The sequence below is a fragment of the Ascaphus truei genome, chromosome 13 (genome assembly GCF_040206685.1).
Source record: "Ascaphus truei isolate aAscTru1 chromosome 13, aAscTru1.hap1, whole genome shotgun sequence".
Taxonomy (NCBI): domain Eukaryota; kingdom Metazoa; phylum Chordata; class Amphibia; order Anura; family Ascaphidae; genus Ascaphus; species Ascaphus truei.
This window is the reverse complement of record NC_134495.1, coordinates 21,709,380-21,736,557: the sequence shown is the minus strand read 5'-3', so window position 1 is coordinate 21,736,557 and position 27,178 is coordinate 21,709,380. Positions and strand designations below refer to the sequence as shown.

At 51.3% G+C, this 27,178-nt stretch overlaps 2 protein-coding genes across 5 annotated transcripts; one reads left to right on the top strand and one right to left on the bottom strand.

The window, feature by feature from the left end:
- Positions 1–1,817: 1,817 nt before the first annotated feature.
- Positions 1,818–3,277, bottom strand: LOC142464576 (uncharacterized). The gene is made up of 3 exons (XM_075567947.1): positions 3,136–3,277; positions 2,219–3,061; positions 1,818–1,909 (listed from the first exon to the last, which is right to left on the bottom strand). Exons 1-3 carry the CDS (start codon positions 3,275–3,277, stop codon positions 1,818–1,820), a joined length of 1,077 nt encoding a protein of 358 aa, XP_075424062.1.
- Positions 3,278–5,042: 1,765 nt separating this feature from the next.
- On the top strand, positions 5,043–26,520 carry THOC5 (THO complex subunit 5). 4 transcript variants are annotated; one of them, XM_075568861.1, is made up of 21 exons: positions 5,043–5,187; positions 6,197–6,285; positions 6,689–6,832; positions 7,238–7,351; positions 8,565–8,662; positions 9,243–9,389; positions 10,009–10,123; positions 13,026–13,158; positions 13,444–13,479; positions 15,842–15,919; positions 19,811–19,851; positions 20,605–20,701; positions 20,822–20,930; positions 21,119–21,220; positions 21,405–21,501; positions 22,361–22,475; positions 22,581–22,684; positions 23,093–23,180; positions 23,931–24,046; positions 25,822–26,012; positions 26,302–26,520. In XM_075568861.1, exons 2-21 carry the CDS (start codon positions 6,205–6,207, stop codon positions 26,363–26,365), a joined length of 2,070 nt encoding a protein of 689 aa, XP_075424976.1. In that variant the 5' UTR covers positions 5,043–5,187; positions 6,197–6,204; the 3' UTR covers positions 26,366–26,520. The 4 variants fall into 4 exon arrangements, with proteins under 4 accessions (XP_075424976.1, XP_075424974.1, XP_075424977.1 ...); XM_075568859.1 differs by having other exon boundaries at positions 5,076–5,235; XM_075568862.1 differs by lacking the exon at positions 13,444–13,479 and having other exon boundaries at positions 5,079–5,235.
- Positions 26,521–27,178: the final 658 nt, after the last annotated feature.

The window sequence follows — 27,178 nt, the reverse complement described above, 5'->3', positions numbered from 1 at the left end:
TCGGGGCTGCTGCACGTCTGGTCTGGGTGGATGATCTGGCTGATGACCTTCTTCAGTCGTCCGCTAGGACTTTTGCTAGGATCTTGTAGTCCACGTTCAGGAGCGAGATGGGACGCCAGTTCTTGAGGTCGCACCTCTCCCCCTTCCGTTTGTACAAGAGCGTCAGCATTCCTTCTCTCAGCGTTGGGGGCATGCTACCTTCTGATTCCATTTCCCTGTAAAGCTCGAGCAGGTCTGGGCCGATCAGGTCCCACAGCTTCGTGTATAACTCAGCTGGGATACCATCTCCGCCCGGCGTCCTACCCGTCTTAAAGGATTTGGTTGCAGCGTGGAGCTCCTCCAACGTCAGGGGGGCGTTCATGGCTGCTTTTCCTGCCTGGTCGATGGTGTTTATAATCCCTGACAGGAATTTGTCGGCCTGGTCTCGGTCTGATGCTTTTGGGGAGTAGAGGTCTTCATAGAAATCTTTCATGACTCCCATGACTTCCTCCTTCCCCTGCTGTACGTTGCCATCTTTGTCTCGCAGGCCCTCGAACTCCCCCTTCCTCTCACACGCCAGGCGTCTGCCCTTTGCCTGCAGGAAGCAGCGGATCCTTATCTTCGTGAATTCCCACCACTCTGCAGTGCTGGGGAAACAGGCCTTTTCTTCTTTCCATGCTGTGTATGCTGTTCTCAGCTCCTCCATGATCTCCTCCCTTTCCAGCAGTGCGCAGTTCAGCTTCCAGGATCCTGGCCCTGGGGTGGAAACCTCCTCCCAGGCGCCCCTGGAGATGAATGGCTCTGTGGTCAGAGAAATGGACTGCGACCATGGAGTGCTGTCTGTGCTGTACCTGCTTGGTGGTGAACAGAAAGTCAATCCAAGAACGCACGGAACCATTTGGGTGGCACCAAGAGTAGTTTGCGGCGCCTGCTCCCATAGATCCCACCACGTCCTTCAGGGATGCCTCCCCAATCATCGCCATGAGTAGCCTGGACGTCACATCTATCTTTGCTGATTTGTTGGGGGGCACGCGCCCCCCCACCTCAATCGTGCAGTTGAAATCCCCACCCATCACCACTGCCCTGGAGGTTGCGAGCCAAGGGCGAAGGTGCTGGAAAAGTTCCAAGCGCTCATTTTTCCGGGGGGCGGCGTACACATTGATGAGCCTAATCGGCTCCCCTGCCCACGAACCGTCTACGATCAGTAGTCTGCCGCAGACGAGTTCATGGACAGAATCAACAGTGAAACATCCCCCCCGGATCAAAATGGCTACACTCGCGTTCCTGCACCCGTTCCCCCCAGACCAGTAGGAGGGGCCATGAGACCACTGCCCGCTCAGGTGCCTGTAGGACCGAGAAAAAGGTAAGGCACATCCCTGTAGCATATACACATGACATTTCTGTAAAGAAAGGAATGTTAGTACTCTGGCACGTCTCATCCGCTCTCCTATGCTCCCTACGTTAATGGAGAAAATGTTAAAAGACGCCATTAGTTTGGGAATAAAGGGTTAGACAGACATGCAGTGATACTAGTTACCATCCTCGCTGGCGTGGGTGGTCATGCTGATCTCCTCGCACAGCTGGGCCAGCAGATCCATGGTTTGCCCATGGTTGTCATCGAGGAGGAGGGTCTCTGCTGCCTCTCGCCTCTCTCTTATGAGCTCTTCCACGGTCACCTGTGTCTCGCTAGGTGGCTGTTCTAAAATGGCCGCCTGCTCCTCTGCAATGGCTGCCTCCTGCATCTCCGCTTCCCCCTCCTCCTCCTCCAGGTCGCTTTCAAGGTCGCTGTCAGCGTTGCTGGAAGTGGGTGAGTCGCCGATTTGCATTTGGGCTCTCTTCTACTCCAGCCCCTGGTGCGGGCTTTCCGTCTCAGGGGCTCTCCTCTTAATTCCCTGCTTCTCCATTCCGGTCCGGGCTCTGGGGGCGGTATCTGTAGCAAGGGGGGAAGAGGGAGGGGGTGCAACAGCCTCGGGGCTGGGGAGAGGTGTTACAGGGGGAGGGGCTGAAGCCTCATGGAGCGTGGGGGGGCTGCAGTGGGGGGTTGGGGGGAGGGGGCAAGGGGTGGTGGTTGGGGGGCAGGAGGTTGCAGCAGCAGTGGGTGTGGGAGGGAGTGTTGCTGCAGGTGTGGGGGTGGGAAGGGGTGGGGTGGGGGCTGCTACTGAAGGGACAGCGGGCTCAGGAGCCGCAGTGGGCGCTGCTTGGGTGGCCTCCTTTTGCCCTTGCTCCTTCTTATACTTACCCCCTTGTGCCTTTACGGGTTGGTTTGCTGGGGGCTTCTTGTGTGCCTTCTGGGTTGCTGTCAGGGGAGCGCCCGGTGTCGCGCCTTTCGCCGCGGCCTCTGCGTAGCTTCTGACCCTCAGCTGGCAGTCCCGGAACATGTGGGTTGTCTCTCCGCACAGGTCGCAGGTTTTCTGGCGGGGACAATCCTTTGTTTCGTGTCCGGTGTTTTTGCAGTTTCTGCAGGCTTTCAGGGTGCACTGTTTCCACTGATGCCCCAGGTTCCCGCAATTACCGCAGGTCTGGGGCTGGTCAGGGTAAAAGATCCTCCCTGGGCTGCCCGCAAGTGAAAAACTGGGAGGGAGGTGGTGCAGCCGATCTGCCGCTTCTGGATCTGGCCACAAGCGAACGACCATGCTCCACTTTCCCACCCAGTACCCCAACTTGTCCTTGATCCTGCTTGGCTCCCTCACCACGGTGCAAGAGCGCCGCAGAAAGGTAGCGATATCCTTTCCAGGGATATGGGGGTTCCTCACCGTCACAGTGATCCTCTTCTCGTCCCTCTGGATAGGGCAGTTCACGTCGAACTGGGAGAAGGGGACCTCCTGTTTCAGGGTCTGGAAAGCCTCCCAGTACCTCCTGCAGGCTCCCGCCGTGGTGAAGGTGACAAAAAACAGGCCACCCCTGAGGTCCTGGATGCTCAGGATCTCGTCCGGAGTAAAGCCCGCTTTGCTCACCAGCTCCTTGGCAAAGGTCTCAGCGTCCAATAGAGGGCGCTGTCCGTCGACCTCCCTCAGCTGCATCACCACCGTCTGCCTCATCCAGGGTTCCAGGCGGGGGATCCTCCTCTTGCTGCTGCTCCCAGCTCCAGGGTTGGAGCTGGGACCGCTGCTGCTGGTGCTGGCAGTGGGGGTGAGGCCGCTGGGGGGGCAGCATCACCTGAGCCGCTGGAGCTGGTAGCCGCTGGGCCCCCTCCGTCCGTCTCCTGGCTGCTGAGGACCGTCTCCGGGGGTGCCGTGTGCTTCCCCTTCTTCTTCTCCTTGCGCAGGGTGGTCCCGGTGGGCTCCGTGGCGACCTTCATCCTCTCCCTTTCGGTCTGGGGGGGCCGCTGTTGCCATCCTTCTCGTCGCAGGGGGATAGAGCTTTGCCGTTCCTCGTCGCTCGGGGGTCTTGTCGCTTGGTCCTGAATCGCCCAGAGGTCAGGTGCGTCACCCCAATAGCGGCAGGCAGCTTAAGCCCGAAGGCGATGCTGCAAGGCCGAGGTTCCGGACCGTCTCTCTCTCGTGTTTCCGAATCGCCCAGAGGTCTAGTGCGTCACCCCAATAGCGGCAGGAAGCTTAAGCCCGAAGGCGATGCTACAAGGCCGAGGTTCCGGACCGTCACTCTCCCGTTCGGCCCTCTGACTAAGACACTTGATCTTAGCCAAAAGGCCACCCACAGACAGCTTTTTGTTTTGAAAATTCTTTTATTATGCAGCGAATCTTTACAACAAGATTATTACAGTACATAAATCATTTTCCAAACGGAAAAAAAAAAACGCGACGTAAACAACGGCGCAGTGCATATCCCACACATCTCACATACATTTTTATTAATGGTTTCCCTAAAAGTAAAAAAAACTGTGACGAACACGGCGGTTTAGTGCATTTATACATATGCACCGCACCACAGACATGACATATCATACAAACATTATCTCTAACTTTATTGCACAGAAAAACTTTTCGACCTTAATGTGTCTGATCAGTGTGGGGTTGGTTAATTGGGTATGCAGAGAAGCTAAAGGATGGGGTTTACCATACTGAGTTAGGTTATGGTGAGTAAAAAAGTGACAAAAACCCTAAACAGCAAAGCAAATATGCAAATGTAAATACAACTGTTTGCTCATCTGCATGTCTTAGGCAGGTCATGTTAAAAATGTTTTTTGAAGCAAAAAGTGGCACTGTGTGCTTATTTGCATGTCATTTCCCAGAATCCCTTGCTGCAGTGGAAGTGCTGTGTGCTGGGTGATAATGGTGAAAGGTGGGGTTGCAGACCTGCCTAAGACATGCAGATGAGCATACAGTTGTATTTACATTTGCATATTTGCTTTGCTGTGGAGGGTTTTTGTCACATTTTTTACTCACCAGTACGTGTCTGTCTCTGTCTCGTGTGATAATCTGCAGTAAGGGGACAGGCTTAACCTCTCCCTTGCCAGAAGAACCTTTTAAATATGGCTGCATTTCCTTTACATATATTTATTTTAGTGTTATTGACTCAAATAAGTGGGATTATGGGACAGAAATAAAATGCAATGTGAATGAAATAATGTGTATACCCTCCAGTTGTACCTATTTAGCTGGCACTGTACCCATTGCTGCTAGTGGCTGAAGCTTCAGCTAATTAAAGCAGCTGGGAGATTGATCAGCTAATAATCAGCTGGTTAGGATGGATTTCATAACGTGTGCGTGCAAATAAATACACATTTTATTGATACCATCTTTGCATGTAAGTAAATGGTTCATGTTATTGTTGAGCTCCCTTCGGTAGGGGTCACTTTCCTGGCAGCTCCTCTGTCCCACACTGAGATACTGCAGCAAATACAGTGTACCTATTTTGTATGTATCTAAAATGTTGGAGGGTCTGCTGACAGGAGAACTCTATGATCTTGAGGCGGCTCACTATCTGCTGCCAGGATGACTTTATGATCCCGTGGCTGCTCTCTATTTGCTGCCAGGGGGACTCTGATTCTGGGGCGGCTTTCTATCACCTGCCAGGAGGACTCTATGATCCTGTGGCGGCTTTCTATTTGCTTCCAGTAGGACTCTATGATCCTGGGCGGCTATCTGTCTGCTGTGAGGAGCACTCTATGATCATTGGAAGACTTTCTAGCCCTCCAACGTCCAACTTGTTGCTACAGTACACCGCCTGGGGGTCAGAGGTTGTGCTTCCTGGAGTGGGGACTTGGATAAGCGTTGTTAGTGAGGAGGATTCGGACTCGGACTGGGAATTGTAAGAAGCCGCCCCCCCCCCCGGATCCCATGATCCCATCTCATTAATGTAAGCAGATCTTGTAATAAGAGACCTCGTTGCCCATAGTCCCCCAATAATACCTACAGACCCTATTAACTATCACCCCCAACAATAATCACAGACCCCACTAATACTCCCCAGATCCTATGTTTACCATACACCTCGCCAATACCCCAATAATAGCTACTGACCTTGGTAACTATCGCCCCCAACAAAAACCCTATCATAACTATACATCCCCCTAATCTAACCAGACCCCACTAATAACCACTATCCCTATAAGCATACAGCCCTTAATGTAACCAGACCCCACTAATAACCACAATCCCTATACTAACCACAGCCCTTAGTGTAACCAGACCCCACTAATAACCACAATCCCTATACTAACCACAGCCCTTAGTGTAACCAGACCCCACTAATAACCACTATCCCTATACTAACCACAGCCCTTGGTGTAACCAGACCCCACTAATAACCACAATCCTTATATCTGGGAAACTGATCCCAGTATCTGGGAAACTGATCAAAAAGCCTTGCGGCTGGCCAAAGATGCAAGAGTTTCCCAGAAACCTGTTAATTGTAAAAGCAGCTCTTAATGCAACCAGACCCCACGAATAACCACTATCCTTATACTAACCATAACGCCCTTAGTGTAACAAGACCCCACTAATAACCACAATCCCTATACTAACCACAGCCCTTGGTGTAACCAGACTGCATTAATAACCACAGACCCCTTTAATAGCCTGTTATCTTTGAAATAGAGCTACACAGGTTAACCTGCAATTGCGTCATTGAAATTTGTGCAATGTAAAGCGTGAGATTTGGAGTTCCTGGATACAAACAAATCATTTTAATGGGAAAGCATCAGATTTTTATCTGTGAGATGTCCATGGGACGCTGGAAATCAGACAGCGGGCAGGTCTGAAGTTGGGGGTTGTGTTAATGGGTTTGCATCATCTGTTTCTACCTCCTGCCGTACCAGACACCGACATGTCTTCCGACTCCAGCAAGAAAAGGAAACCCAAAGTAATCCGGAGCGAGGAGGGAAAGAGAAACCGCCATGAGGAGCAGGTAAACCCCTAATGCAGTTAACCACTTAGCTGCCAGAGCGATGTGTAGCAGGACGCCTCCGAGCACAATGGGCCACGCCTCTCGTCCCCACAATACCGCCCCCCACCCACAGTGCAAATGATGTGGTGTCTACCTCATGGGACACTGGGGACGGGAATGAGTTGCACTCTTCTGTTTCTCTGTCTGAGCGCAGAACGAGTCTCCCCTGGAAAATTAGCTGAAAGTCTATGAAGTAGCCACTTTGTCACAGGGCCCCTGGATTGCCAGACCCCATGATGTGGTGGCTACCTCCTGGGGCACTGCAAGGGTAAGGAGGCTGACGTCTGCAGCTTTATGAGCCGGTGTACCCCTCCTTGCAGCTCACTGTCTATTGCGGCATCATAACGGGGTGGGCGTTTTGCAGGAGGGCCGGTATTTCAGCGAGGAGGCCGAGGTGGAGACACGGGACCCCAAAAAGGACCAGCAGCTCTACATGGAAACCTGCCAGGAGCTGCAGAGGCTGATGGCTGAAATCCAGGATCTGAAGAGCAAACCCAGCAAAGACGGGGTGAGAGTGGTGCGGAGGGAGGCAATGTGTGACGGGATCTTTTCCTACACGGGAAGCTGCAAACTCTCTCTGCTCTCCTTATAACACAAGAACCTCTACGCTAGAGGTGTGGGTGTCAGTGGCGCCCAGCGAAGGCGGACATTCCTAGGATTCAAAACATTCTGAAAAAAACAAACTTCACTAAAACTTCCAGTTTAATGGATAAAGCCCCAATAGGAGCATTTTGGGGACTTTTTTTTGGGGGGGGGGGGGCAGAACTTGGTACGTCTCTCAGTACATTTAAAAAACCAAGACGTGAATATCCTCTTGCCTTGCGAATAACTGAATAGCATTTGAATAAGTGTGTGTGTCGCCGTGTGTGTATATATAATATATTCTGCACTCCTCTTTCCATCCATCCCTCAGGTGGCAGAGATTGAAGACCGAAAGATCAAGAGTTGTGTCCACTTCATGACCCTGAAGAAACTGAACCGCCTGGCTCACATCCGGCTGAAGAAAGCACGAGATCAAACCCACGAGGTAACCAACGGCTCCTCCCTAACGTGCTCCCTCCCCTAACCTGGTCTCTTAGCCCTGGGGGGAGGCTGCTGTCCTGTGATATGTGCCCTGGTATTATAACTTGTATTGTTTCTCCCAGAAACTCCCTTCACACACACAGCTCTGTCTTCACTTGTGCTCCCCCAGACTGGCACAGGCTGCTGCTTCTTCTCACTCACGAGACTGGCGCAGGCTGCTGCTTCTCACTCACGAGACTGGCACAGGCTGCTGCTTCTTCTCACTCACGAGGAAGCCGGCACCTGTGCTTAGCTCACTTTGTTCCACCTGATCAGAGAGGTGGTTACTGGAAAAGGGAAGTGATATTTTGGGTCCTAAAGAGAAAGCGATAAACTAATCTTTCAACCACCAACACCAGGCATTAATGTTTTTGTATGGGTGCTCAAGAGTACAAAGGAAAATGTGTGCTGAGGCTACTCGCATAAATAGAATAAGGTGCCCCCCTCTCCTTTGGCAGTGGGTGGAATAAATAAGTGATATATGATGTGGTATACTTGAAGGTGTCTTGCACTTTCCTTGGTATTTACCAAGCCAAATCCTCACCCCTAAAACCACAAATATGTTCAAAATACTTGTCTTCAGCAAGAAACCCATCCCATCAACAATAAGATTTTCTCACTCTAGGTCTATAGCCACTGAGGGGGGATTGCCACGGCGTGATCAGCCGCTGCCAAGGGAAGAACGAGAGGAGGCAGCGCACAGCTCAAGCAGACAGGATCCCGGAAAGTACAAAAATATATCGCTTTCCTTCTACAGGGATTAAAAGTAGACACTAAATCCCCTATGCGTTTCGCACCATAACGGGTGCTTTATCAAGGACAAAGCGCCTGTTGGGGTGCGAAATGCGTAGGCGATTTTGGGCCTACTTTGTATCCATGTGGAATAGAAGATATATTTTTGTGCTGAGCGGGGATCCTGTCTGCTTGAGCTGTGCTCTGCCTCCACCCGTTCTCTCCCTGGAATCCTCCACACCAGCCCATCTCCGCCATGATCCTTTTGTGCCCTCCCGTGTACAATTTAAATCTGATGCCCAACGCAAGGCAAGTAGGGTAACTTGCTGGCTCTGGGATTCACACCGATTTGCTGCTGCAAGGTCTGTGCTGTTAACAGTCCTCTGTTCCTTGTCTGTGTGTCAGTCAGGGCCTTATCTCTACCTATGTCTTTTTTTCCGCTCCAGGCCAAGCAGAAGGTTGATGCGTACCACCTGCAGCTGCAGAACCTGCTGTATGAAGTCATGCACCTTCAGAAGGAAATCACAAAGTGTCTGGAGTTCAAGTGAGTCAAGGGCTCTTCCAGGCCACCGGTGAAATACCACTGCAGATTTGTTGTCAGAGGCAGTGAAGGTGTTAGAAGCACCGTCTCTACTACCATAAAGTGCAGCGGCAAAACGCCGCCTCCTCCTTCTTCCCCTACTCCTTCTCTTCTTCCCCTACTCCTTCCCTTCTTCCCCTACTCCTTCCCTTCTTCCCCTACTCCTTCCCTTCTTCCCCTACTCCTTCCCTTCTTCCCCTACTCCTTCCCTTCTTCCCCTACTCCTTCCCTTCTTCCCCTACTCCTTCCCTTCTTCCCCTACTCCTTCCCTTCTTCCCCTACTCCTTCCCTTCTTCCCCTACTCCTTCCCTTCTTCCCCTACTCCTTCCCTCCTTCCCTTTTTCCCCTACTCCTTATTCTCCTTTCCTGGTACAACTGCCTCTCTCTCGATAAGCGCCACACCATTCAGAAACTCAGATGAAAGTAATTTGATTTTTTTCCCACGAAAACCAAAATGTCCCGTTCTGATTACATTGGTTTAAGGAAACGGACGCCGTTAAGTAGTTTGAACCTTGTAACCGTTCCCGCGTTTTCCCTCGTGCAGGTCGAAGCACGAAGAGATTGAGCTCGTGAGCGTGGAGGAATTTTACCGGGATGCTCCGTCCGAGATCAGCAAACCGGAGATCACAACCAGCGACTCCCATCAGCAGACCCTAACACGACTGGACTGGGAGCTGGAGCAGAGGAAGAGGTTTGAGGCTACGCCACGTCCAATTAAGGATTCACTGCTACTACAGTCTTTCGAATATTATCTCTATTCCTGTGGGAATCTCTGCGTTCACTTCAGCGGATAATACGCTGCTGATGTAGTAATCTGAAGCTCTTATCTGCCAGAGGGAGAGTCGCTGGTGGGTTTGGCAGTGCAAGTGTTAAGAATACGCTCGGTGTGGGCAAAAGTCCTCTCCGCACCCAGATAAAGAAGCTTTGGTGCTAATTTATTGTCTGCTGGCGGTGTACATTGTGCAGTGAGTCTGTCTGCAGCCTGATGCACAGGGATGATAAAGTTGCCCACAGAGCTGACATTTCATTTCAAATTCGGCTCTCTCGTAGCGTCCTCCCTGTGACGGCTGTTTATCATTCGTTTTTTATAAGGACATTTCCCGCATAATATAGGGTGAGGGACAATAGCACAACACCCGAAACATTGCACAGTTTCTTAAACTCTATTTGCTGCTTGAAACTTGCAATACAGACGTCTCCATGAGCGCCGGATTGGGTTAAGTGTGCCGAGGCCTTCAATATAACCATGAAATCCTTGCCAAGCCGTGATAGTCTCATAACCCCCACCCGTTCTGTGCTTCCCCACGCAGACTAGCAGTGAAGTACAAGGAGAGTTTGGCCAGCAAGGAGAAAATCCTGAAAGAGATAGAAGTGAAGAACGAATACCTGAACAGTCTGCAGCCTCAGCTGTACGGCATCATGCAGGTAAGGGGAGAGGTCGCGTCCTCCAACGCCACAGGGAAAGGAGGTTTCCGGGTGGGGGGGGGGGGGGGAGGGGCTGTGGCCCAGCTGCTAATCTCAATGTTGGGAGAAGGTTCCACAGACTTTGTCGCAACTGCAGACTGACAATGTCACCAGGATGTACGTACACAGCCGTGTAAGCTCAGAACCCGAATACACCACATCATGTATGTTGTGTTAAAAAGAGTGCTACTGGGATTGTGCCCTCAGGCGTGGACGTCCCATTGAGGTCGCAAGGACTTGTGGCTTTTCCAAGTCTGTCACACTGTAAGGTGACGGGGACCTATGGTATATATGGACTGTTTCTGCTTTTCCCTAAACCAGGGTGACACAGAAGAAGAAGGGACTAGTTTCCTAACGCAGGATGACGACGAAGAAATGCCCCATGGCTTTCCAAGTCACTGCAGGGGGACAGAGGGGACCTGCGGACTGTGTAATCTGTCCGTCGTAGCGCAGGGTGACACAAAGTTGTACCCATGACTTATCTGGTCTATTGACGTGTGACGGGGGGGGGGGACCTTTTGGCCGTCTAAGAATGTGCTTCCTAGCAGAAGGGGACACATGGCTCACTACCAGGTCCGTGACACAGAAACGAGGGACCTTTGGGCACTGTCTTTCTTCCTAATACAGGCATACCCCGTTTTACATACACCCACTTTACGTACACTCGCAAGTACGTACATTTTTTTTTAGTTGCACCATACCCCTGTGTACGTACACGTGCTTCGCGAGTACGGACACCAGGGGGCGGCGTGCGTGCGCACCTCCAATACAGCAACCTCCTTCATTGTGGTCCCTAACTGAGTGGGAGTGCAGTTAAAGGGGAACGGGGAAAGGGGCCGGATGGCAGGGGGAAGGGGGAGATCGGGCGCGCCATCAATCAGCTGCTATAGCAGTGATTCCGCCCGCACTGCAGCTCCTGGCTTTTCTCCCTCCGTTCTCCTCCTCCCTCCTCCCTCCTCCCTCCTCCCTCCTCCCTCCTCCCTCCTCCCTCCTCCCTCCTCCCTCCTCCCTCCTCCCTCCTCAGATCTCGCTCTAGTCTCCTGCTGCTGCTGCTGCTGCTGCAGCAGAACGGAACTTTGCATGTGAGTTACAGGCTACGGGGGAGGAGGAGGTCCTCTTCTACTGCATTCTGTGCTTGTGTGTGTGTGTGTGTGTCTGAGTGTGTGTCTGAGTGTGTGTCTGAGTGTGTGTCTGAGTGTGTCTGAGTGTCTGAGTGTGTGTGTGTTTGTCTGAGTGTGTGTGTGTCTGCCTGAGAGTGTGTGTGTGTGTCTGTCTGAGTGTGTGTGTGTGTGTGTGTGTCTGAGTGTGTGTGTCTGTCTGAGTGTGTGTGTCTGTCTGAGTGTGTGTGTCTGAGTGTGTGTGTCTGTCTGAGTGTGTGTGTGTCTGTCTGAGTGTGTGTGTCTGTCTGTCTGAGTGTGTGTGTGTGTGTGTCTGTCTGAGTGTGTCTGTCTGAGTGTGTCTGTCTGAGTGTGTCTGTCTGAGTGTGTCTGCGTGTGTGTCTGCGGGTGTGTCTGCGGGTGTGTCTGCGGGTGTGTCTGCGGGTGTGTCTGCGGGTGTGTCTGCGGGTGTGTCTGCGGGTGTGTCTGCGGGTGTGTCTGCGGGTGTCTGCGTGTGTCTGCGTGTGCGTGACTGAGTGCGTCTGCGTGTGCGTGACTGAGTGCGTGTGCGTGACTAAGTGCGTGTGCGTGATTGTGTGACTGAGGGAGTGCGTGCGTGATTGTGTGACTGAGGGAGTGCGTGAGAGATTGTGTGACTGAGGGAGTGCGTGAGAGATTGTGTGACTGAGGGAGTGCGTGAGAGATTGTGTGACTGAGGGAGTGTGTGTGTGACTGAGGGAGTGCGTGCGTGTAAGCCAAGCTGATCAAGGACCTGAGTAAGGCCGTGCGTATAGTGCCGGCGATGCCGCCCAAAAACAGACACATTGCCGCCGCCGCATGCGCTTATAGTAAGCGCGAGAGCGGCAATGCGACGGAGCGGACTTTGGAAGCCGGGAATATTTGATTTTCAAGGGCTGTCACCTCATGTGACAGCCCCTGAACAAATCAAATGCCCGGGAGTCTGCGATGCCGCCGCAAAGCGAAATATAACTTTCGCTAGCGGGGATGGGTGACGTCGCCGGTCGCGGGCACTATACGCGCGGCCTACGGAAGCACAGCATTGTAAAACACTGTACTGTACAGTATTGTACTGTACTGTTTTCACCAAAGTCACAAAAAATAAGTCCCAAAAATATATCAGTCAGTCAAATAAATGCACCTCACCTTCCTGCCCTTTCAGTAAAAATACTGTACAGTAGAAGATATGCCCTGTCCTTCATCATTCCTACATATTTTTAAAATAATTTTCCATTCATCCATGTTGTATCTGTCAGCACATAAGAAAAATCAGCTGACATTAAAGATTTTATTTCAATAAAGCCTACTGTATTTATTTTGGTTACAAATGCGTTATTACATCAGTAATGCACATATATGATGTTTACAGTACAGTACATGCATTGTAAAGTGGAAAAAAGGTAGTGCTTCACTTTAAGTACATTTTCACTTTACATACATGCTCCGGTCCCATTGCGTATGTTAAAGCGGGGTATGCCTGTACAGGGTAACACAAACGGGACACCTGTCTCATTAAGTAGATCACTCCCACTTTAGGGTGACACAGAGACAGAAAGTGATCTCTGGCAACTCAAGTCTTTAATTCCTAATGCAGAAGGGGACACGAGTCTGTGGTGACACAGGTATCCAATGGCCCATCATATCTTCCCACCCAGCTGAGGGTGACAGTCGCATCTCTACCTATCCCCCTGCACTGTGAAGCATAGGGATTGGGACCCATGTAAGGTTGTGTTACCTTCTCCCCTTAGGCCTCACTGCCCATGCAGGAGTATCTGTCCATGCCGTTTGACTGTGTGCGCAAGCAGTACGAGACGGCTCGCCACCTCCCCGCCCCCCTGTACGTGCTGTTTGTGCAGGCCAGCGCGTACAGCCAGGCATGCGGTGAGTAACCCAAGGGGACAGAGGCAACGTACTGGTTGGGGCTCCCCTCTTCAAAGTCATCTCTCTCTCTTCCCCCTCTCTTTCTCTGCCTCTCACCCTCTCTTTCTCTCACCCTCTTTCTCTCTCTCGCCCTCTCTTTCTCTCTCTCGCCCTCTCTTTCTCTCTCTCGCCCTCTCTTTCTCTCGCCCTTTTTCTCTCTCTCTTTCTCTTTTCTCTTCTCTCTTTCTCTCTTCTTCTCATTCCTCTCTCTTCTTCTCATTCCTCTCTTCCCTGTCCAAATGTTAGCCCAGATGAAGAGTTGTGCCCAGCCCAATAGGCAGGGTGAGTATACCTCTCGTCTAACACGAATGGGCCTTATCGCCTCCCCTTCATCCTTAGGGCTGCAGTTGCGCACAGTATAACTACTGTTTGCTAGAGGTGGGATGTGAGGAGAGGGAGCCTGGCACTGCTGCTGTGCCTGTTATACAGTATATACAAACAGTCTAGCAGAGGAGCCTGAGCTGTAACTATTTGTAATTATTATAATTAATTATTATTCTATTGGCTCCATATTCAGAAAATGTAACTGTGTATTGGAGTTTACACCAACCACGGAAATCCTCACACTGTATATAAGTATATAGAAATATACGAGCACTGTATATCAGTGTATAGAAATATACGAGCACTGTATATCAGTGTATAGAAATATACGAGCACTGTATATCAGTGTATAGAAATATACGAGCACTGTATATCAGTATATAGAAATATACGAGCACTGTATATCAGTATATAGAAATATACGGGCACTGTATATCAGTATATAGAAATGTACGAGCACTGTATATCAGTATATAGAAATATACGGTCACTCTATATCAGTATATAGAAATATACGAGCACTGTATATCAGTATATAGAAATATACGAGCACTGTATATCAGTATATAGAAATATACGAGCACTGTATATCAGTATATAGAAATATACGGGCACTGTATATCAGTATATAGAAATGTACGGGCACTGTATATCAGTATATAGAAATATACGGGCACTGTATATCAGTATATAGAAATATACGAGCACTGTATATCAGTATATAGAAATATACGAGCACTGTATATCAGTATATAGAAATATACGGGCACTGTATATCAGTATATAGAAATATACGAGCACTGTATATCAGTATATAGAAATATACGAGCACTGTATATAAGTATATAGAAATATACGAGCACTGTATATCAGTATATAGAAATATACGGGCACTGTATATCAGTATATAGAAATATACGAGCACTGTATATCAGTATATAGAAATATACGAGCACTGTATATAAGTATATAGAAATATACGAGCACTGTATATCAGTATATAGAAATATACGAGCACTGTATATCAGTATATAGAAATATACGAGCACTGTATATCAGTATATAGAAATATACGGGCACTGTATATAAGTATATAGAAATATACGAGCACTGTATATCAGTATATAGAAATGTACGAGCACTGTATATCAGTATATAGAAATGTACGAGCACTGTATATCAGTATATAGAAATATACGAGCACTGTATATCAGTATATAGAAATATACGAGCACTGTATATCAGTATATAGAAATATACGAGCACTGTATATCAGTATATAGAAATATACGAGCACTGTATATCAGTATATAGAAATATACGAGCACTGTATATCAGTATATAGAAATATACGAGCACTGTATATCAGTATATAGAAATATACGAGCACTGTATATCAGTATATAGAAATATACGAGCACTGTATATCAGTATATAGAAATATACGGGCACTGTATATCAGTATATAGAAATGTACGAGCACTGTATATCAGTATATAGAAATATACGGGCACTGTATATCAGTATATAGAAATATACGGGCACTGTATATAAGTATATAGAAATATACGGGCACTGTATATAAGTATATAGAAATATACGAGCACTGTATATCAGTATATAGAAATGTACGAGCACTGTATATCAGTATATAGAAATATACGAGCACTGTATATCAGTATATAGAAATATACGGGCACTGTATATCAGTATATAGAAATATACGAGCACTGTATATCAGTATATAGAAATATACGAGCACTGTATATCAGTATATAGAAATATACGGGCACTGTATATCAGTATATAGAAATATACGAGCACTGTATATCAGTATATAGAAATATACGAGCACTGTATATAAGTATATAGAAATATACGGGCACTGTATATAAGTATATAGAAATATACGGGCACTGTATATCAGTATATAGAAATATACGAGCACTGTATATAAGTATATAGAAATATACGGGCACTGTATATCAGTATATAGAAATATACGAGCACTGTAATGTGAGGCACCCGCGGTGCTGAAATTCAATGGTGAAACCCCATCGAAATGAAGCGAAAAGAGCAGCCCCCCAAATTAGTGCTCACGTGGTTAATATTTATTCATGGATACATCGATACTTCATTGTAACTCTTTTTGCACAGGACCAGAAATGGTTGTGTATACATAATATGTACAGATAGATATAGCTATACACACCTCACACCCTGTGCCAGTGTGTGGAAGGGGAAGGCTGGCTCTGCCGCTGCCTGTGCCGCTCTGCACCTCTCGCACTGCTGATTGCCCTCTCCTAACCTCCTCTTGCAGATAAGAGGCTCGTGGTCGCTATCGAAGGCAGCGTGGAAGAGGCAAAAGCTCTCATCAAACCCCCGGAGGATTCCCAAGGTGCGGGCGCCAGTCTCTCGAGGCAAACATGGAACCCCTTTGTGGGGTCCTGCTATACGTTGTGAAGCAATGTACCGCCGGACCCCCAGGCAGTGGAGGGATTTAAGGCACGGGTTGAAGATGTCCAGTTAGTTTACTTGTTAATAACTTAAGGGGGAGGCTCGCTCTGTGTCCCACACGCCGTATGGTGTGAGGCTCGCTCTGTGTCCACACGCTGTATGATGTGAGGCTCGCTCTGTGTCCACACGCCGTATGATGTGAGGCTCGCTCTGTGTCCGCACGCCGTATGATGTGAGGCTCGCTCTGTGTCCACACGCCGTATGATGTGAGGCTCGCTCTGTGTCCGCACGCCGTATGGTGTGAGGCTCGCTCTGTGTCCACACGCTGTATGATGTGAGGCTCGCTCTGTGTCCCACACGCCGTATGATGTGAGGCTCGCTCTGTGTCCACACGCCGTATGATGTGAGGCTCGCTCTGTGTCCCACACGCCGTATGGTGTGAGGCTCGCTCTGTGTCCCACACGCCGTATGATGTGAGGCTCGCTCTGTGTCCGCACGCCGTATGGTGTGAGGCTCGCTCTGTGTCCCACACGCCGTATGGTGTGAGACTCGCTCTGTGTCCACACGCCGTATGGTGTGAGGCTCGCTCTGTGACGCACGCCGTATGATGTGAGGCTCGCTCTGTGTCCGCACTCCGTATGATGTGAGGCTCGCTCTGTGTCCACACGCCGTATGGTGTGAGGCTCGCTCTGTGTCCCACACGCCGTATGGTGTGAGGCTCGCTCTGTGTCCGCACTCCATATAATGTGAGGCTCGCTCTGTGTCCACACGCCGTATGGTGTGAGGCTCGCTCTGTGTCCCACACGCCGTATGGTGTGAGGCTCGCTCTGTGTCCCACACGCCGTATGATGTGAGGCTCGCTCTGTGTCCGCACGCCGTATGGTGTGAGGCTCGCTCTGTGTCCCACACGCCGTATGGTGTGAGGCTCGCTCTGTGTCCCACACGCCGTATGATGTGAGGCTCGCTCTGTGTCCGCACGCCGTATGATGTGAGGCTCGCTCTGTGTCCGCACTCCGTATGATGTGAGGCTCGCTCTGTGTCCCACACGCTGTATGATGTGAGGCTCGCTCTGTGTCCCACACGCCGTATGGTGTGAGGCTCGCTCTGTGTCCCACACGCTGTATGATGTGAGGCTCGCTCTGTGTCCCACACGCCGTATGGTGTGAGGCTCGCTCTGTGTCCCACACGCCGTATGATGTGAGGCTCGCTCTGTGTCCACACTCCGTATGATGTGAGGCTCGCTCTGTGTCCACACTCCGTATGATGTGAGGCTCGCTCTGTGTCCGCACTCCGTATGATGTGAGGCTCGCTCTGTGTCCACACTCCATATGATGTGAGGCTCGCTCTGTGTCCACACGCCGTATGATGTGAGGCTCGCTCTGTGTCCACACTCCATATGATGTGAGGCTCGCTCTGTGTCCACACGCCGTATGGTGTGAGGCTCGCTCTGTGTCCACACGCCGTATGATGTGAGGCTCGCTCTGTGTCCACACTCCATATGATGTGAGGCTCGCTCTGTGTCCACACGCCGTATGGTGTGAGGCTCGCTCTGTGTCCCACACACTGTATGATGTGAGGCTCGCTCTGTGTCCACACTCCGTATGATGTGAGGCTCGATCTGTGTCCACACTCCGTATGATGTGAGGCTCGCTCTGTGTCCGCACTCCGTATGATGTGAGGCTCGCTCTGTGTCCGCACTCCGTATGATGTGAGGCTCGCTCTGTGTCCACACGCCGTATGGTGTGAGGCTCGCTCTGTGTCCCACACTCCGTATGATGTGAGGCTCGCTCTGTGTCCGCACTCCGTATGATGTGAGGCTCGCTCTGTGTCCACACTCCATATGATGTGAGGCTCGCTCTGTGTCCGCACGCCGTATGGTGTGAGGCTCGCTCTGTGTCCCACACGCCGTATGATGTGAGGCTCGCTCTGTGTCCCACACGCCGTATGATGTGAGGCTCGCTCTGTGTCCACACGCAGTATGGTGTGAGGCTCGCTCTGTGTCCACACGCCGTATGATGTGAGGCTCGCTCTGTGTCCACACTCCGTATGATGTGAGGCTCGCTCTGTGTCCGCACTCCGTATGATGTGAGGCTCGCTCTGTGTCCACACTCCATATGATGTGAGGCTCGCTCTGTGTCCGCACGCCGTATGGTGTGAGGCTCGCTCTGTGTCCCACACGCTGTATGATGTGAGGCTCGCTCTGTGTCCACACTCCGTATGATGTGAGGCTCGCTCTGTGTCCACACTCCGTATGATGTGAGGCTCGCTCTGTGTCCGCACTCCGTATGATGTGAGGCTCGCTCTGTGTCCCACACGCCGTATGATGTGAGGCTCGCTCTGTGTCCACACGCCGTATGATGTGAGGCTCGCTCTGTGTCCACACTCCATATGATGTGAGGCTCGCTCTGTGTCCACACGCCGTATGATGTGAGGCTCGCTCTGTGTCCACACGCCGTATGGTGTGAGGCTCGCTCTGTGTCCACACGCCGTATGATGTGAGGCTCGCTCTGTGTCCACACGCCGTATGATGTGAGGCTCGCTCTGTGTCCCACACGCCGTATGGTGTGAGGCTCGCTCTGTGTCCCACACGCCGTATGGTGTGAGGCTCGCTCTGTGTCCACACGCCGTATGGTGTGAGGCTCGCTCTGTGTCCACACGCCGTATGGTGTGAGGCTCGCTCTGTGTCCGCACGCCGTATGGTGTGAGGCTCGCTCTGTGTCCACACGCCGTATGATGTGAGGCTCGCTCTGTGTCCACACGCCGTATGGTGTGAGGCTCGCTCTGTGTCCCACACGCCGTATGGTGTGAGGCTCGCTCTGTGTCCACACGCCGTATGGTGTGAGGCTCGCTCTGTGTCCACACGCCGTATGGTGTGAGGCTCGCTCTGTGTCCCACACGCCGTATGGTGTGAGGCTCGCTCTGTGTCCGCACGCCGTATGGTGTGAGGCTCGCTCTGTGTCCGCACGCCGTATGATGTGAGGCTCGCTCTGTGTCCGCACGCCGTATGATGTGAGGCTCGCTCTGTGTCCGCACGCCGTATGATGTGAGGCTCGCTCTGTGTCCACACTCCATATGATGTGAGGCTCGCTCTGTGTCCACACGCCGTATGATGTGAGGCTCGCTCTGTGTCCGCACGCCGTATGATGTGAGGCTCGCTCTGTGTCCACACGCCGTATGATGTGAGGCTCGCTCTGTGTCCGCACGCCGTATGATGTGAGGCTCGCTCTGTGTCCACACGCCGTATGATGTGAGGCTCGCTCTGTGTCCCACACGCCGTATGATGTGAGGCTCGCTCTGTGTCCGCACTCCGTATGATGTGAGGCTCGCTCTGTGTCCGCACTCCGTATGATGTGAGGCTCGCTCTGTGTCCGCACGCCGTATGATGTGAGGCTCGCTCTGTGTCCGCACTCCGTATGATGTGAGGCTCGCTCTGTGTCCGCACGCCGTATGATGTGAGGCTCGCTCTTTGTCCCACACGCCGTATGATGTGAGGCTCGCTCTGTGTCCACACGCCGTATGGTGTGAGGCTCGCTCTGTGTCCCACACGCCGTATGGTGTGAGGCTCGCTCTGTGTCCACACGCCGTATGGTGTGAGGCTCGCTCTGTGTCCACACGCCGTATGATGTGAGGCTCGCTCTGTGTCCACACGCCGTATGGTGTGAGGCTCGCTCTGTGTCCACACGCCGTATGATGTGAGGCTCGCTCTGTGTCCACACGCTGTATGATGTGAGGCTCGCTCTGTGTCCCACACGCCGTATGGTGTGAGGCTCGCTCTGTGTCCCACACGCCGTATGATGTGATCACTGAAATACTTTCCCCCTGTGATTTGCAGACGATGAAAGCGATTCTGATGCGGAGGAAGAGCAGACCACGGTGAGCGGGTGGGGGGGGGGTTGTTTAAACCCCAAGGACAGAGGGGGCATTTGCAGACTGCTACAGACATGTGGCAGGAAGATTGCACACCCCTTGGTTAAGACGCCCCCAATCCTGACATTTTAAAACCACTTCATGTTAAACAAATGCAGTCAGGCTTAAAGCTGAAGACCAAGCAATATCCTACCCTTTTTTTTTTTATTTATTTATGTTTTTTAAATCAGTTTTGTACTATGAGAAAATAACAAATTTTAAAGACATTTGTAATGTATTCTAATGTAACAAGCATTTTGGTTCCTATAGCAACCATTTACAAAGTCACATCCCCTTCTGAAACAGCATCACCTTTTTGAGCCCTGCCCTCTCCAGCAGTGAACCAATTGAATCTAGTGCCTGCCTGGTCACATGATCTTCCTCACAGAACTTTGTCAGTGCAGCAGAAGAGGACCCAAGATGCATTTAGTGAACCCCAGGCCGAATCTTCAGCGATCGATTTACAGGAGAACGGATCGATGGGCAGCTTAGCTTGTCACTGTGTAGATTGTATTGATGCACATATTGAACTGCAGCTGTAAGGTTTACTCGACCTGTAGCCCCCCCCCTGTCCCTGTTAGAGGAAATTAAGATAAAAAGGGGGCTTGACACCTGGTGATGTCACACAAGAGGGGCCCCTTTCTGCTGTGTGTGTAGGGAGGGAACCACATTCTCTATACTTTAACCCTTACACCACCTCGCGTCTTGTTTCCATAACAGCGACGGCGGCCGACGCTGGGCGTTCAGCTGGACGACAAGAGAAAAGAGATGCTGAAAAGGCACCCGCTGTGTGTGTCCCTCACCATCAAGTGCAAAGGTAATTAATAGCAGGCGCTACGTGTGTGGTTATGCACACTTGAGCGCAGTGTGTGTTGAACATGATGATGGTGTCAGTGTTGGGATGAAGTGGAGAGCACATCCTCTTCTCTCCTCGCAGACGGCAGCGCTCTGCACCTGATGTTCTACTTCCTGATGAACCTCAACATCCTCACCGTGAAGGCCAGAGTGGCATCGGCTACTGAGCTCGCTACCGCCATCAGTGCAGGGTAAGGAATGGGGAGGCAGCATCCAAGCGGGAGGAGAGAGCATTGCGGCGCTGCAGCAGTGAGAAAGTGGTCCTTGTGTGTCTGGTTCTCTGATTCGGTGGTTGATTGTGAAGGAGATGCGCCGTGTTTGGTATCGGACACATTACACAGCAGCGGGAGCTTTCAACCTCTCTCTCTCCCCCTCACAGGGACCTGCTGAACCCAGAGTTCATCCTGAGCTGTCTTTACCCTGGCGATGATGGAAAGAAAACCCCCAACCCAGCCAACAGATACCAGTTTGATAAAGTGGGGTGAGTGTTGTTCAGTGACGTGCAGGGTTATAGAGGCAGAAGCCTTGGGCAGACTTATTGCAGGTGATATGCAATGCCAGGGAAGACCATGTTAGAGCGATGACCTGGTCAGAGGTGGGTGTCCGTGCAGTGGTTAGAATTGGTCTTGGGCGCTGTGTCACACCTTCTCTTCCACACTCTGCAGCATCTTGTCCCTGAGCGACCACGTGTCCGAGCTGGGTCACCCCTACGTATGGGTGCAGCTGCTGGGAGGACTCAACTTCCCCACAGACCAACCCCAGGTATGGAACAGATCTCGGAGCTGTCGGATCCGCAGCACGTGCTAAGCCTGGGAACTGCACAGACTGCTCTATTCTTTATACAGCTGGGGGGATAGAGGCACTCGGTGCATGTCTAAACTTGTAAAGCACGTTACAAACGTGTAACGTTCTCTGCATGTGTGTGTATCGGATACCAGCAATGAAGGGTCCCATCTAAGGTTGCGTCCATACTCCCCGCGGCGCGAACAAAATGCAGGGGATCTTTGGGGCCGGCCATAGTGCGCACGAGGAAGCGAGATGGAGCGGGAGATTTTTCAGCCGACACAATTTTTTTATTTGGCCGCATAGCGGGCGGGTCACGTGCACGGTTCAGCCAATGAGGGCAAACCGCTCGCGCAACGTCAACGGCCGCGTCTCCTCGTTGCGCACGTCATAAAATCCTAGAGGCCACAGATCGCAACAGGCGAGCGTGACTCTGTCACGCGCGCCTACAATATCCGAGGCCTAAGGAACGTATTTCTCGTGTGTGTGTGTGTGTGTGTGTGTGTGTGTGTGTGTGTGTGTGTGTGTGTGTGTGTGTGTGTGTGTGTGTGTGTGTGTGTGTGTGTGTGTGTGTGTGTGTGTGTGTGTATTATATGTATGTATATATATATGTGTGTGTGTGTGTGTGTGTGTGTGTGTGTGTAAATATGTATGTATGTATATATGTGTGTGTATATATATTTATATATATATTATATATACACACATACATAAATATACACATACGTGTGTGTGTGTGTAATATGCGCGACACTGTACCGGACTCACCCACTTTACATGCAGCCGCCCAGTCCGCTGTTGTACGCTGTTGTTTATGGAAGTGCCTCTCTCCCCGCAGCCTGTGGTCACCGCTGACAATGCTCTTAGTGCCAGTCACATGGAGATGACCATAAACCTGCTGAGGTCCCGGCTGCTGTCCCGCTTGTCTCTGCACAGACAGTTCTCCTCTCTGGGTAAGGTTCCGTGCCCCTCCTCACCCAGCATGCCTTGCGCTGCTTCCCCCCCACCCTGCAGCGTGTACACTGTCTCATGGGTGCTACCCCTGCTGGATATTTCAGAGCACAGCAGCATCCCGGTGACTGTCGAGTGCCAACACCTCTTTCCTGCCAAGGTGGTGTCGCGGTTGACAAAGTGGAACGTCATCCCCTATGAGGATTACCTGGTGAGCAAAGCTTGTTCCTGCTACTAACATCTCAACTCTGAGGGGTCGCAGCGCAGGGAAGCCCCTCTGGCGGTGAAAGGGTTAACCCCCATCGAGGCGACCAGGTCTTCTGACTTGGTGTTTCCGTCCGTTCTCCCAGTACTTGTGGGGAGATAAAATGGCAGCCTGCAAGCCGGCCAAATAATGATGGTCGCTGTGACACGCACTGAAATCTGCTCCTTGCCATTGGTGCACAGACGCTCTCTGCTGTGATTCTGTCCTTTCTGTGTTATGCGGCTCCACAGATCGCCGCCGGGTTTCTTGTGTATAAAACGGCCAGTATTCCCGCGAGAACTACATGGTTTTCTCTGTAAAAGGCTGATCACATTGCGATTCTCTCTGCGCCCCCTCCCCCCCTCTCCCCCCCAGGCGCTGCCGTACACCAAGGACGTGGTGGAATGCGGATTAGTGCAGGACACTCACCAGTACTACTTCCTGCTGATCGAGAGAGGAACCGGTATGAGACGGGGGAGGGGGGGGGGGGGGGGGTGCAGACTTCTGAACAGTATAAAATATTCCCAATCTATGTAAGCCTTCCCTGTGCTTCACTTTGCATGGTAAAGAGGAAACGTGCTCTGCGCATTATTCACACCACACATGCACCCCCCCCCCCCACACCATGGAACCCTCCACCCATCCCTACACCACGGAACCCTTCACCCCCCCCCCTACACCACGCACCCCTCCCCCACACCACACACCCCTACACCACGGAACCCTCCCCCCCTCCCTTCACCACGGAACCCTGCCTCCCTACACCACGGAAACCTCCCCCCTCCCTACACCACAAAAACCCCCACCCCCCCTACACCACGCACCCCTCCACCCCCCTACACCACGCACCCGTCCAGCCCCCCTACACCACGCACCCGTCCAGCCCCCCTACACCACGCACCCGTCCAGCCCCCCTACACCACGCACCCGTCCAGCCCCCCTACACCACGCACCCCTCCACCCCCCTACACCACGCATCCCTCCACACCCCCCTACACCACGCACCCCTCCACACCCCCCCTACACCACGCACCCCTCCACACCCCCCCTACACCACGCACCCCTCCACACCCCCCCTACACCACGCACCCCTCCACACCCCCCCCCCCCCTACACCACGCACCCCTCCACCCCACGCTCCTCTCTCTCTGCTTCAATTCCAGGACTAGTGCTACTGTTAACCCGCTCTCCTGTGTCCTGTCTCTCTTCTCAGCCAAGCTGCAGGCAGCGTTGGTTTTGAACCCGGGTTACTGCTCCATCCCCCCGGTGTTCAGCCTCTGCCTCAACTGGAAGGGGGAGCGGAACTCGAGCAACGATGAGAACATCCGGGTAAGGGGCCTGCGGGTGGGGGGGGGGGCAGCCGTGTACGTGTCCTGTGTGAGGCGGAAGGCCGTTCTTTTCTATAGACTGCTCTGTCTGTAACCAGAGGGGGGGTGACCTTACCACCCCTATAGTAGTAATATAAATGAAGGCCAGTCCCGGCAGCTCCTGTTCCATACACAATTACCAGCGCATAGGGCAGGGCTCTTCAACTGCCGGCGTGCCCGCCATATGCGCCCCTCGAAGGGTGTTGATGCGTCTCTTGGACACTCTGCTCCTGCTAATCTCATAATAGTTGCTTAGGCAGCTACGTGCAGTTCTTCACACTAAACGTGTAAGTTAAGGTCATGTAAATATGTATGGAACATATGTTATCAGTGTTTGCAACAGGTTGAAATATAATAATTTTCAAGGCGTTAAATGTATCTAAAAGTTCATAAGACGCTTCTACTAAATGTTTGGACCCTTTGGCGGCCCAGTTGAATATTAGGACCGCGCTGGATACACTCTCTGCTAATCTTATTAGTGCATGAAAACGAAATAATGCGTGACAATGTGTAAAAATAAAACAACACCCTTCATACAATCCACAAACGCACTTAATATAAATAAGGAAGGGTCCGTGGTGCAGGATTCTAGAGGCGGATTCTCTCCTGTGTTCCCGATCTGCTGAAGTTGTCATTCCTCCATTTCAAACAGGATGTGGGGGGAGAAGAGCGGAACCGCGCAGTCCGTAACAGTACCGTTTTTATAAAGGAGGAGCCCGGTTCTCTCTGCACTCGCACTCCCCCAGCTCTTTGCAGCATTTGAATAGAAGTGTTGGTTTCCGGGAGGCTGGAGGGGGTTTGACATGGAACTGGGAAAGTGCGACTCGGTCAGAGCTGCACGGAGCCGCCGATCACTGAGCGCAGGAGGACGGGACAGACTGAGAAATATCGCGAGGCCCCAAGGCTGGCGTGGGTGGTCCGCAGACGGCGTCGCTCTGAAAGGTCTGCCAGCAGTGAGAGACACTCCCGGCGGGGGCCATTTTTAAACCCTTCAATCCTGGAGATCAACACTTCTATTAAAATGCTGTAAAGAGCTGGAACGTGCGAGTGCAGAGAGAACCGGGCTCCTTTCTCTTTATGAAAACGGTTCTGATTCGCACTGTGCGGTTCCGCTCTCTTTTCCCTCCTCATCCTGTTTGAAATGGAGGAATGACAACTTCAGCAGATCAATCGGGAACACAGGAGAGAATCCGCCTCTAGAATCCTGCACCACGGACCCTTCCTTATTTATATTGATGTAAGTGCTTTTTTGGATTGTATGAAGGATATTGTTATTTTTACACATTGGCACGTATGATTTAGTTTTCATGCACTAATCAGATGGACACATTAGTGTATCCAGCACGCCCCTTATATTCTTTCACATTTTCTTTTAGGACCTTGAGGGAGTTGATTTGGGATTTGAGCCACGAACACTCCCCATTGAATGACCACTATTTCATTCACACCCCGTCACAATAATCACTGCATTAAGAGCGCCTCAGTTTTTTGTATGGGATGTGTGTGTGCAGGATATGGCTGGTCTTATCTCGGGCAGTTAGGAAGCACTAGATCCATAGTAGTGTTTTACCAGATTGTCCTACAATCCTAGCATTGTCCAAGCACATCAGTAAGGCACAGAAAGCTGGGCTTGTGTAGTGGCCGGTCGTGCCCTGCAGATCTGTGTATAATCCGCGGGTGGTGACACAAGCTGTACGCGCTCGGTGTTTGTAGTAAAATAAACTCTCTCCCTGCAAGGTTATGGAGAGCGAGGTCAACGTCTTCTACAAGGAGCTCTGCGGCCCCTCTCCAGGGTTCCAGCTCCTGACCAACCAGCTGCAGAGGCTCTGCATGTTGTTGGACGTCTACCTGGAGACAGAGGGCCACGATAACAGCGTTGAGGGGCCCCACGAATTCCCCCCGGAGAAGATCTGCCTGCGTTTGGTCAGGTGAGGGCGGCCCCTGCACACGCATGTTACTTGTGGGGCCAGGAATATGTTGCGTGCACTGGTTTATATGGGCCTTCTTGTATGTGTTCCTGATGCACAGTTGTACGAATGTAGTCTCTTCACCGGATGTCTCTCCAACAATCACTTTCTCTTCTTGTCTTGCCCGTGTTCGGTCTCTCTCCTTCCTTCCCTTTTTCCTTCATCTACTCACTCTCGACCTCTCTCCTCGTCCTTCTACTCTTTTTGTCCTGTTATTCTCTGAGCCTTTGTTTCCTTCTCTGTGTCTCAGGGGTCCGAGTCGTACTAAGCCCTTCAAGTTTAACCACCCTCAAGGATTCTTCAGTCATCGCTGATCGCCTGACGCCTTCGGAATCCTCTCCTCGGGTTCCTGATCCTTCTGTGTGCGCTGTTTCACCTCCCCTCAAACTGCCCATTAACTAGTCTCTTTCCCCCCCACTCCCCCTTCATACTACTGTAATGTAGATCACAATAAATTGTTTTACAAGGATTACTTTGTATATGTTCTTACTATTACTTGAGGGAAACGTCTACTGTATTGTGGGTCTGTGTGTTAGGAGGGGTGATAGTATGTGTCCTGATGTCTGTGTATTAGGAGGGGGTGAAAGATGTGTCCGTTGTCTGTGTATTGGGAGGTGGGGGGGGTAGAAACATGTCCCTGATATCTGTGCATTAGGAGGTGAGAGGTAGGTATCCCCGATGTCTGCGTATTAGGAGGGAATGAGGTATGTGTCCCTTTTTTCATTTTGGAATGGGTCCGGTACGTCTCCCAGTGTGACAGGGGTGTCTATTGGGAGGGGATGACGGGTGCTTGTCTGTGTATTAGGAAGAGGTGAGAGATGTCTGTATTAGGGGGTGAAAGGTGAGTATCCCTGATGTATTAGGTGGTGAGAGGTATGCGTCTGTGAGATCTGTGTATTAGGAGGGGGTGAGAGGTATATGTTCCTGATGTCTATTAGGAGGGGGTGAGAGGGGTGTGTGTGTGTGTGTGTGTCTCTCTCTCCCTGGTGTCTGTGTATTAAGAAGAGTTGAGAGCTGCATGTCTCTGTATTAAAAGGGGGTGAGGTGTGTGTCACTGATATCTGGGTATTAGAATGTCACTTTAGAAAGAGATGTCTGTAGGAAGAGGGGTTGACACGTCCCTTGTG

Excerpts from the sequence above, each read along its gene's own strand:
- LOC142464576 (XM_075567947.1), bottom strand. The coding sequence starts at position 3,277 with ATGAAGGTCGCCACGGAGCCCACCGGGACCACCCTGCGCAAGGAGAAG. Across the intron at positions 3,062-3,135 it reads TACCAGCTCCAGCGGCTCAG|CTGGGAGCAGCAGCAAGAGG; the intron begins GTGATGCTGCCC and ends CCAACCCTGGAG. Across the intron at positions 1,910-2,218 it reads ACCCGTAAAGGCACAAGGGG|ATACCGCCCCCAGAGCCCGG; the intron begins GTAAGTATAAGA and ends CCCTTGCTACAG.
- THOC5 (XM_075568861.1), top strand. The coding sequence starts at position 6,205 with ATGTCTTCCGACTCCAGCAAGAAAAGGAAACCCAAAGTAATCCGGAGC. Across the intron at positions 6,833-7,237 it reads GCAAACCCAGCAAAGACGGG|GTGGCAGAGATTGAAGACCG; the intron begins GTGAGAGTGGTG and ends TCCATCCCTCAG. Across the intron at positions 13,159-13,443 it reads CGCGTACAGCCAGGCATGCG|CCCAGATGAAGAGTTGTGCC; the intron begins GTGAGTAACCCA and ends TCCAAATGTTAG.